This window comes from Ursus maritimus, unplaced genomic scaffold, assembly GCF_017311325.1.
Source record: "Ursus maritimus isolate PB19 unplaced genomic scaffold, ASM1731132v1 scaffold_14, whole genome shotgun sequence".
NCBI classification, from domain to species: domain Eukaryota; kingdom Metazoa; phylum Chordata; class Mammalia; order Carnivora; family Ursidae; genus Ursus; species Ursus maritimus.
In genome coordinates, this window is record NW_024423786.1 from 18990058 (window position 1) to 19002168 (window position 12111).

Here is a 12111-nt window from a genome sequence, read left to right on the forward strand (position 1 = left end):
TGCGATTCTCCATTTTCTTTTCTTTTTTGGTCTCCAAACCAGTCACCTCTACAACATACTCCCAACAGTTAACATCTTTCACCATCAGCATTTTAACATCAACCACTATCACTGCACCCCATTCTCCACTCTTTATCACTATTGCTGCAATACCACCCCCAGGTAACTACTGCCACAACAGACTCCTGTAAGCTTTTCAAGCTGGAGGAACCTTGGAGATTATCTACTACAAGCTCCTCATTTAGTATCTGAGCATCTAGTAAACTGAGCATTTAAGTGATTTTAAACAATGCGAAATACGGGGCACCTGGGTGGCTCACTCGTTAAGCGGCTGCCTTCAGCCCAGGGTGTGATCCTAGGGTCCTGGGATCAAGCCCCACATCAGGCTCCTCCACTGGGAGCCTGCTTCTTCCTCTCCCACTCCCCCTGCTTATGTTCCCTCTCTCGCTGGATGTCTGTCTGTCAAATAAATAAATAAAATCTTAAAAAAAAAAAAGGCGAAATAAAATAAGTAGTTATAGCAGCTTCCATTTAGGGGGTGGGGATGAGAGGGGGTTGTCAATGTGTGCCAGTCACTGTATTAAGCACTTTAGATGTATAAGGAGGAAATTAAAGCACAGAAAACTCAGCCTTGGTCACAGAGTAAGTGGTAAAGGTAGGAATTCAAACCCAGGTCTTGTGTTCTCCTGCCTCAAACCAGAGCTCTTTCCCACATAAAGTATATTTCAGACTTGTTTCTTAAACCAAATTCACTGTTTATACCCAACATATAGACAATTCTAATTTTCACTCCAAATTGTAATATTTATAACTACATCCTTCCATTTACTTGAGTCCTCAGAAAAGCTGAGGCAACTATATGTATAAACCCCATTTTTCAGTGAAGAAACAAGCTCACAAATAATGTGCCCAAATTCACACAGAGAAGTCGCCAAGCTAAATTCAAAATTCAAGCCATGCTCCTTCCAAGAATGATATTACCACATGCTAACTCTCATGAAATTATGGGACTAGCCAACTACTAGTAAAAATCTGGACTGAACATAGAAAATATGAGCTCACCTGCACACCAAAGAGATTAAAAATTTGAACTCTACTCAGAAAACAAAGTTAGCAAAGTTTCCAATGCATTAATCAATAGATTTTCTGCAGTATACATGACATATCAGGTTTATACCATGATATGAAGAAACAAATGAAAACGACTACAATTTTCTTCGTGTTCATACCTTAATCACTGCAGTTACTGGAACATTTGAAACAAAAGTGCATCCACATAACTAATATTTAATGAAAATCTACCGTGCTTTCTCCGCATACCACTGTGATGGTCATACAGGACAGGACTTTAGGTGGCACACAGAAAATTCGTATTAAGTACATATTTTAGTATTTATAGATTTTAAAGTGACTTAGAAAGATGTAGCTAATGCAACAAATCTCTGGTTTCAGATCTTCTTTCTCACAAGGAGAAAAAATTAACATAGTGACTATATTTCTGTGGAGGGGTAAAATGAAGGCTTAACTTCTACAATATTTTTCTATTTTGGGGAGCCTGGGTGGCACAGTGGTTAAGCGTCTGCCTTCGGCTCAGGGCATGATCCCGGCGTTCTGGGATCGAGCCCCACATCAGGCTCTTTCGTTGTGAGCCTGCTTCTTCCTCTCCCACTCCCCCTGCTTGTGTTCCTTCTCTCGCTGGCTGTCTCGATCTCTGTCAAATAAATAAATAAAATCTTTAAAAAAATTTTTTTTTCTATTTTGAAAAAATTTGAAAAAAAAGCCAAACTAGGGAAGAGTATTAAATAATTATATTGATGTTACAAGGATGTGGCAAATATTATGATGGCAGTATAGGAGACTTGATTTTTTTTTTTTTTTTAATTTTGGGGGGAGAGAGAGAGAGAGAGAATGGTTGAGTGAGCACACATAAGCAGGAGGGGCAGAGGGAGGGAATCCCAAGCAGAGCCCCAACTCAGATCATGATCTGAGCAGAAACCAAGAGACAGCTGCTCAAACAACTGCGCCACCCAGGAGTCCCGGGAGACTGACATTTTAGAAACCATGTTCAGTAAATACTACTTTGACACAACAAAATTCCCTCAAGAAACCCACAGAAGAAGGATCTAACAGCCTCATTCACTTAAGGAGATTTTATTTACAACAATGAGGTCTCAGCTGTTGATAACTACTTTTAAGTAACCTAACTTTTATTTTCTTACTGTTATGTCAAAATTGTTCAACACAAAGAACTTGAAACTGCAGGGGGCGGGTAGGGGGGTGGGGACAAAGCTGACTCAATATAAACACTGTCAACACAATAACTACTATTTATTGAGCATTTACTGTTTACCAAGCGATGTGCTAAGTTTTCCATGTACTAAGTACTTATACTATGAGATACTATTATTTCTATTTTATAGATGAGGAAATTAACAAGTTTTCATAAGAAGTATAATTATGAGAGGGTGACAGTGGTACTATAGCTTTCTTTCTCTCCAAAACCCCAAATATCAGACATAACTAGACAGCAAAACAAAAAACCAATGAACAAAAACATTTACAATAAAACTACCTGAAAAAACAAAACACCACAAAAACCAGCTGAGAAGGTAGCGAACCTCACAAATCCCAAAGAATAGAAGGTTAAGAAAAGTGACAGTCAGATGACCTGTGTACCTTATCAGGTTCTAAACAACAGAAAGTAGAAGTTATTGTGCACCTGAAGGGCCTTGGAATCAAAGAACCACGAAACCGTGAACAAGCATTCACTAGAAATCATGACGGGTCAATCTGAGAACAGCAACTGGAACTGAACGGGTTTTGCCCACTCCACTAGTGAGTGAACAAAAGGAACCCAGTGTGAAAGCTGAAGGAGAGCAGCAGTCTTGCTCCAATAGGATCCTGAAAGTGACCCACCAGGGCTCCCATCCAGAGATGACCCCAGTATGTGGAGAAGGACAATAAAGATGAAGGAAAGATAGGGTCCAAATAAGAGTAGGAGTGAAAAAGAGAACCTGGAAATTTCAGAAAGCAAATTCCATGTTCTTAAACACTTTACAAAAAACAATGAGAGAGCTCTGTGAAATTAGAAAAGCTACTCTGAACCCTATTTCCTCCTCAAAGGTCAGGAAAACTAATTTCATGTAAAAATGTACAAGACAAAAACATCAAGGTCAAAACCCGTACAAAGTAATTATAAGCGAAAAAAGGGGAACAAATATCCCTACAGACCATGAACGGAACCTAGAAAGACTTGTCCAAAACAAATCAAAACTGTATGATACTATTTCAAAATGAGATAAAGACACTGAGAAAAATGATATAAGTTAAAATTAGAGAAACTCAGAAAATGAGTTTTAAAACAGAATTTGGCAAATGATTAGAAATTTTAAGAATTACTTCAGGAAATAAACTAAACTAGTATATGAGAATGAAAGAACATAACAGATAGCACAGTAAGAGTTCTTTAAGGAAATAAATTTTTAAAAATCAAAACAAAATTTAAAATTTCACCTTGAAGACACTTATCAAGAGAATGAAAAGAAAAGCCATGAAGTTGTAGCAAGGACTTGTAAATCCTATGTCAGATAAAGGTCTTGTATCTGTAACATATAAAGAACTCTCAAAAACCAATAAGAAAACAACTCAATTTTTAAATGGACAAAGACTCGAAGAACCAGTTTACCAAAGATACAGGAATAGCAAATAAACACATGAAAAGATGCTCAACATGATTAGTCATTAGGGAAATACAAATTAAAACCACTTTGCAATATGTGCCTAATAGAATGACTATAGCAAAAAAGAAGGACCATACTAAATGTTGAAAAGGATGTGGAGAACCTTAACTCACTTCCCATTAATACTGGTGGGAATGCAAACTGGTGCAATCACTCTAGAAAACAGTCTGGCAGTTTCTCAGGAAGTAAAACATACACCTACCATATGATCCAGCCACTCCACCCCTAGGTTTTTATACAAGAAAAAAGAATGTATATGTCCATACAAAGATTTGTACACAAATGTTCATAGCAGCTTTTTTGATAACAGAAAAAAACGAAAATAATCCAATTGTCCATCAACAGGTGAATGTATAAAAAAAACCTGTAGGATGTCCATATAATGAATACTACTCAGAAATAAAAAGGAATGAACTGCTGATATCCAAACATGGATCTCAATTATGTTGAGTAAAAGAAGCCAAAGAATACAAACTGTATGATTCCATTTATATAAAATTCTAGAACAAGCAAACTAAAGTGATGAAAAGAGTTATCTTTAGTTGCCTGAGGGGAGAGGAGCACACCCAGAGAAGGAAGATTACAAAAGGGCATGGGGAAACTTCTGGGAATAATGAATGGATATGTTCACAATCCTGAGTGTGGTCAAAGTTTGAGTACAGATGTCAATTTAGCAAATTACGTATTTTCAATAAATGAAGTTTACTGTACCTCAACAAAGCTGTTTTTTTAAAAAACAGGAATAAGGAAAAAGAATTCAGGACAAAATAAATACTGAAGATGCACAAAGATGGTTGACATAGGAATACAAGGAGTCCCTGAAAAAGAAAACCAAAGGAAATAATTTTATTTCCTGAAATTAAAAAAAAGATAAGAGGGGCGCCTGGGTGGTACAGCAGTTAAGCGGCTGCCTTCGGCTCAGGGCGTGATCCCGGCATTATGGGATCGAGCCCCACATCAGGCTCCTCTGCTATGAGCCTGCTTCCTCCTCTCCCACTCCCCCTGCTTGTGTTCCCTCTCTCGCTGGCTGTCTCTATCTCTGTCGAATAAATAAATAAAATCTTAAAAAAAAAAAAAGATAAGAAAAATCTGAAAATACATATTGAAAAAGCACACCACATACCTGAGTATACTGACCCAAAATGCCCAACACTAAAACAAAAGTCCAGAAAAATTACTGCACTCAACAGAAAAAAATTCCTTGGGAATCTAGGCAAGAAGAGTATGTGGCTTTTAAAAAGGTAAAGAAAATTAGATTATCATCTGATTTGTGACAGGAACTCTGAGTTTGGGGAAACAATGGAATTAACATATTTAAGCTACTCAAGGGCAAAAACTGAGAATCAAAGATTTCCAAAATGACCTACAAGAATAAAGGACACTAACTGTTAATAATATATAAAAACTCAGGAAATGTTCCCATGAGCTCTGCCAAAAGACTCTAGTAGAAAATGAACTTCAGACAACCAACCTGATTAGAGATACTGACCTAAGGACTAGCGGTGAGCATTTGACACAGAGCTACTATAAAAGTAAGAGTAAATGATGGTTAAAAGAGACTTCTGAGCTATATGCTCAGATAACTTAGTACAACTACTTTTCTTAAATGGGGACTACAAATTGGGAGAGTATATGAACAATTCTGATGTTCTTAGTAATTACATTGGTGATGTTGGTATTATTAGACTTTTCCCATGTCCTTGAGAACCAGAATTGTTGGGGTGGAAGAAGTAAAACACTGTAGTCCTGATTTTGAATTGGAAGCATCAGTATGAATCACTTAGTATTTTATTAGTTCTGTCCACTGAAGAGGTTAGAAACAATTACTAACTCAGTAATATAAGCATCTTTAGTCTCCAGGTTGTAGTCTTTAAACACCACTTCCCACTAAAAGACACAGCTTCTTGAGATATGTCTGATTCTAGGTCTGAGCAGGACTGAGCTTAGACCATATTCTAATACCACAAACTATGGATACTATCAAAGGCTACTAAGAATCAAGTCAAAAGGACTCTGGAATCAAATGAAAGAGGCTCCCACAGACCAAACGTGGGACAGTACGACCATCAAAAAGAGTAACTGCAACTAAAACTTACCAAATGTTTAAATCCACAACTGAAACCTATCAAATGTTCAAAATCATGACTGAAATTCACCCCATGTTTCTTTTTATTCAGCACATAATATACACTTGGCATTAAGTTACAAACTGTTACCTTCAGTAAAGCATCCTTTAAGGAAATGTCCCATTTTCAGGACAAAGTAACATTTTCAACATAAAAATAATTTTTTGAAGCAGCCAAAACCAACAAATTTGGGGATTGTTTTAGACAGATAATCTCTGTCTTCATTACGGTTTAGTATGCCAGGTCTTAGCATTTTTCCCAACTTCCTACATTAGATGTTTACAGGTAATTTTTAAAAGACCAAAAAGGAAAACTGCTCCAGTACTCTTTAAAATTTTCCTACAACCTCCTGCTCAGTAAAAACCTATACTATAATTTTAAAATCTCTCTAAAGCTAAAAACACAAGTGTCAAATTGGGCTTTTTTAATGAAAAATAAATAGCCTAGGCTGTCACTGATTTTCATCCATAAACAAAGTCCATATAGCTCTTCTGTAAATGATTTCCTGCTATAATGTATCAATGAAAACAAAAACTATGGAATTCTTATCTCAAGAAATCCATCCATCCTAAAACACCAAAGAGATCTGATCTGCTGTTCTTTTCATTTTATTAAAATCTCAGAAGTTAGACAAAGCTCAGTTTAACCATAAATGGATGACAGAAACTTTGCAAATTTCAGAATCAAAAGGCATGCTCATGTCGATTAAAAAAAAAAGATTAAAGCTAAATGTGTAAATGACAAATTTAAAAATACTTTCCAAATTTTATAAAGAATCTAACACCACCATTTTAATACAAAATACTTGAATAAATGTAAAAAAACGTGGGGGGGGGGGCTGGAAAGGGGATGGCAGAACTTAAGTCCTCTATCAAGACAAAGTAATTGTCCACAAAAATCAGGTTAAATTTCCCTAGCCACATGGTGATCCAGTCTGACAGGATATTAAGAAGTTTTCAACTATTTACAGCCAACGTAGTTTATCAAGAGAGAAGACACTTTGTACAGACCTGATAAGGAGAAGAGGTTTTAAGTATTTATCTCCAAATAGTTTGATATAATCTTGTGTATCAAAACTCTGAAAGTAAAAGCTTCTCCTCTTGATATTGTAGAGAGAGAAGTTTGGACCAACTAACAATTTGAAAGAAATAGAGGCAATCTAAGAATTTATGATTTAGGGATAATTTATTTTTGAAAGCTGGCAACTAGTCATTTTTAAGCTTATCTACATAAATACCAGTTAGTTATGTTGCATCAATTTTTAATATCAAGATGTTCTAAGAGAGACTATAATTCAGAGGCAAATAGAGCTTTTTCTCCTAAAGGGTTCCACTTTTTAAGTGGAATAAATAAAAATATCACAGACACATTCTTAAGTTGACTGGTAATTTTAATAAAGCACTACGGAGACTCAGCTTATCTACGTGACTACTAAATCAGAGGGTCTTTTTTCCTTTCTAAAATTAGCCTAGTTATTAGAAGGCTACATATATTACAACCACAAGAGAATCTTGTGAGAAATGAACATCTGCTAATAAAGCCCAAGAAAGTATACATCACTTGCTGAAGCTTACACTCATAGTAGGCCTCAAAAAGAATTTTAAAAATAGACAGACCTAGGGGAGCCAAAAGAAAGCTTATTTAGTAACACTGCACCCAAAGAACCCTTTCTCCTTCTACTCCCCACCCCCTACAAAAAAAAAAAAAGAGTACAAAGGAAGTCACCAAATCTGCACTGCTTTCTACAAATTAACTTAGTGATGACAAAAACAACTCCTGCAACACAAACTACACACACAATGAACTGGAACGGTACTTACAAAAACAGTCCTAACTTCACAGTGTAAGTTTCACATTCACAACATTTGGAAACAAGCCTAATAAAATCCTGAGCATATGTAACAAGTTAGCTATCCTAGAAAGTTTACAGGACAGTCCAAACTGTAGCATCTGGAATTTGTCAGATAATCACCCTAAGTCCTCAGGAGAATAAATATAAGTGACACTTCAAACACCCACATATATAAATATGACAACAAAGGTTGGATACAGAACAATATGAGAAAATACCACCAACAAAAAAAAAATTAAGACATAATCAAAGCCACAAAATTCTGGAAATAAGCCTGCTAGGGCCAAAAGGGTCATAACGGGATAGCCATTCTTTTCTCTAGCTCTTCAGACTAATAAATTCTAAATCTACAAAAGCACAGATATAAAGAAAACTTTAACAAACTTTTAACGCTCATTACAGAGTATGCATAAGGGAAATAAAGCATATGTGCTCAGTAAATGCTTCAAATAAGTGGAGCTTGTACAGCTGTACAAAGATTATTCAATTCTTCTGAAATACACTTCTTTCCCTCTCCTAAGCAATTCTGAATGATACCTGGGAACATAACAAGGAATACATGTTTTCAACTCACATTGTCTCTCCAGTCTTGGCTACATGACAAAGAAACTGATCCAGGACAGGACAGACTTCCTTTTTTCCCCTCTTCTCAAAATCTAAGTAAGGGAAGAAAGAAAAATTATCAGTATTTTCAAAGTCCATCAACCATTTCCAGCGCACTATAAAAACAGACTTTTCTCCCAGTTCTTCCTCAAATATTAAGCAGTTTAAAAAAAAAAAAAGCCTCTTAACCAAATATCCACCTCCGACTCTCAAAGTTCTACTTCCAACACTGGTCTCTTCACGTTGTAACAAGAATCCTCCTGAAGGGGGCACTCAACTTCTCCACAAATCATCCTTAATGCAGTGTTTCTCAAAGTGTGGTCCGGGGGAACACCAACATCAGATTTATCTGGGACACCAGTTAAAATACAAATCCCAGGCCTCAACCCCCGTAAATTGCTTATCTAGCGAAAGTTCGTAAATCTGCGTGTTAAGAAACTGAAGCTACCTCACGTAGCCGTTTCCAAATAATTTTGGATGTCAATGCATAATTGTGAAAACGCTGAAATCACACGCTATTCTGAGTTTGAGAACCACCGTTCTCAAGCCTGTTGCGTGGAAGGAGACCACCTTAGAATTAGGGCGCGTGGAGGAATGACTTCAGAAGCTCTGTAAAAGACTTCCTGAGACACTTTAAAGTTGCTCTGCCGCCCTCTCCCCCACCCCCACCCCCCCACCTTCTACTTTTTCTTTCACCCCGACGCCTGGCGTGCGGGGGCCTGACGGAAAACGTAGCCTACCCGTAAGGGGGCTGCGGGCCCACGACCTCTCCCTGGAGAGGTGGGCGAGAGGCTGGGGCCCCTACCAGAGCTTCCCCGGCTCCCCTCCCCCAGCCCAGACGCCGGCGGCCGACACAAAGCCCAGAGCGGGCGGGAGGGAGCTGCCCACAGGGCTCCCCGCCCCTGGGGAGGTGGGAGGGGGATGGGAGCCGGGGAAGCGCCCCCCCACCCCCGCTCCAGCCCGGCCCGGCCCTTCGGAGCCCCCTTCCCAGAAAGAGAGGAGAGGGGGCAGCGGAGGGTGAGGAGGAAGGGAGAGGGGGCAGCTACCCCCACCTTTCAGCGCCTCCTGCAGCCTCTCGACGTCCATGGCTTCCCGGAGTCCCTCGCAGCCTCCGCCTCCCTCCGCGGGTCTCCCGGGGACCGGAACGCCTCCCCCCACCCCCCCGACGCCCTCCCCCTCCCTCGCACACACTCCGGCACGCAGGCGACCGGGGGGGGCACCGAAGGGAGCCGGGGGAAGCGAGCGAGAGAGCGAGACCGAGAGAGCGAGCACCTCCCCGAGCCGCTACCACCAGCCCTCCAACATGGCGCCCGGCACGTCACCGCGCGCACGCTCCCCGCCGCCGTCCTCGCGCCCGCCGCGCGCCCCGACCCGGAGCCCGAGAGCGCGTGCGCGGCAGAGGCGTGCCCCCTGGGCAGTGCCGGAGACCCGGCAGGCGCCGGTCGCCCCGCCTTCTTGTTGGCGTTGGCCCCCGGCTTGCCTGAGCTGTACTGCAAGCGGAATGGACGCGGCCGGGGGTGGGGGTGGGGGTGGGGGTGGGGGTGGGGGGGGCGGCAGCAAGCCTACTCCCCAGATTGAGTCCTTGCCATTTGCTAGCTGTGTGATGTTGATCAATTTACTGAGCCTCTCTCTGAGCCTTACTTTCCCTGTCCGTGCAATGAAGGCACTAGTATCGACCACCCTGTACAGTTGCTGGGAGAATTAAGTGAGTGTGTACACACAGCCACAGAGTACGCATAAAAAACCCACTCAGTGTGATTAATAATCCTACCAAGAATACCTCCGTGCCTGAACCCAACACTCATCACTGACCTAGCTTGAAGAGAAGCGATACATACAAGAAAGATTAAAAATTTAGGGATTGGAACCACCTGGATTCAAAGCGCAATTCGACTACTCCTGTGTGACCCTGGACTAGTTATTTAAACTGACAGAGCTTCGGTTTCTTCACCTACAAAATGAGGGATTGTAAAACGCCCCCGAGGCTTGACTGAAATGCTGAATATGAAGCATTTAGCACGGTGCCTAGAACCTGTAAACACTCGGTTAACGTGGCTGCTGTTTTTATCGTCATCATGATTTGGATTGTGTTACATAAGCACCCAGGAAGTTAGGGCGGGACCTCAGAAGTCCTCTCCAACCTTGACATTCGCAAATGGGAAAGCTGAGGTGTGGAAAGTTAGTCTGGCAAAACGGCACCAGAACCCAGAACATCTGGCTTCCAGCCAGCGTGCTCATTCTTATTATCTTCTCTTGTCCCTGAGCTTTTCAGGGAAAAGATAGCGAATTGTTCCACCTTGTCTTCTGAAAGCCTAGCACAAAGCCAGGAAAGGAAGGAAGGAGAAGAGGGAAGGAGGGCGGGAGGAAAGAAGGCTATTTTTGACTTGCGTTAGAAGGTGCGAATTTGGACACAGCGCTTCCAACCGCTGACCCTCTTAAAGATAATGGCTCTGACCCTGACCCTGGGTGGCAGATGTAGGCAAAAGCTCCCCAAACCCAAAATGCTTCCCATTTTGCCATCAGAGAACCAGTCCCTAGTATCTTTAGACCCTTTCATTGTTCAGAGCATCCAGTTAAATAGCCTTGCAGAGGGACGCATGATAAACACTTACCATGCACTGCTTTTAGTTTATCATGGTCCCTTCTAGTCTGCAGGGGCCTATTCTGTAGATAGCAAAGCCGAGCCCTTCTCTCTGCCACTCTGTCCTCTGTTTAGGCGGGTCTGTTTTTTGTAAGACCTGTGTGAGACCGTATAGTTACTACTAGCCATGTGTGGGTATTTACGTTTTAATTAATTTTTTTTTTAATTTAAAATTTGGTTCTCGAGTTTTTCAATAAAATTCATTTCTCAGTCACACTAGCCACATTTCAAGAGCTCAAGAGACACATGTGACTATTGTACTGTCAGACACAGATCAAGAAAATCCCATTATCAAGGTGCCTGGGTGGCTCAGTCAGTTAAGCGGCTGACTCTTGATTTTGGCTCAGGGCATGATCTCGGGGTGGTGAGATAGAGCCCTGGGTGGTAGGGCTCTGCGCTCAGCAGGGAGTCTGCTTGAGATGCTATCCCTCTCCCTCTGTGCCTCCCCCTGAGCACATGCGGGTGTGCTCTCTTTCTCTCTCCTTCCCTCTCTCTCTCTCTCTCCCTCTCTCTCTCTCAAATAAATAAATAAATACATAAATAAATTAATTAATCTTTTTAAAAAAATAAAAGAAAATCCCATTATCACAAAAAGTTCTCTTGGTTAGAGAACATACCATGCTAATTTCTTCCATCTTGCTTTGCCCGTTTTCATCAGCTGTTCCCCTCACTTGGAATGCCTTGACTTCAAAATGCTGGAGAAAGTCTATGATAGGAGGCAGAGTACACAAAACAGTGACAGGCTAAGGGAATCAGGGTAAGTGTCCCAGGAGAAATTAGTGTTTAAGTTGAGACCTGAATCATGAGAGGAAGGTAGCTAAGTGAAGTGGAGACGAAAAGCTTGAAAACAGAAGCCATTGTTGCACAGGCTTTGAAACGAGAAAGAACTAGATGGTTTCTGAAGAGTCATAGGAAATTCAGTCTGCCCCAAATTGAGAGTGCAAGGGCAGAAGAGGCAAGACACGAGGTTGAAGCATTACTTCCTTTGGTTCATTCCTTCCTTCTTCCTTGGAATTCTCCTCTTGCCAATGTGCATCCCAGTCTCCGTGATTGCTAGAGGTTCCTACGAATACTAATTCCACTGGAGGAAAACAGAACACAAATGTGACAGTCATTTGCCCCCGGTAATCCTTGCCTCCTGGAATTGAT

The 12111-nt window shown here is 40.9% G+C and overlaps 1 protein-coding gene across 6 annotated transcripts in view; it reads right to left on the reverse strand.

Annotated features, from left to right (window-relative positions):
- PPP4R2 (protein phosphatase 4 regulatory subunit 2) overlaps nt 1-9620 on the reverse strand; it is a 52563-nt gene extending 42943 nt beyond the window's left edge. For 2 of the 6 annotated variants that reach the window (XM_040628546.1, XM_040628544.1), the window contains exons 1-2: nt 9513-9615; nt 8293-8374 (exon numbers count right to left, since the gene is read on the reverse strand). Coding sequence is in view for 4 of the 6 variants with exons in the window: in XM_040628544.1 (XP_040484478.1) it covers nt 8293-8294 (2 nt within the window). In the remaining 2 variants the exon portion in view is untranslated. Of the gene's footprint in view, nt 1-8292; nt 8375-9373 lie in introns of all 6 variants that reach the window. The other 4 variants (XM_040628545.1, XM_040628542.1, XM_040628547.1 and 1 more) reach the window with 3 other exon arrangements.
- Between the last annotated feature and the right edge of the window lie 2491 nt (nt 9621-12111).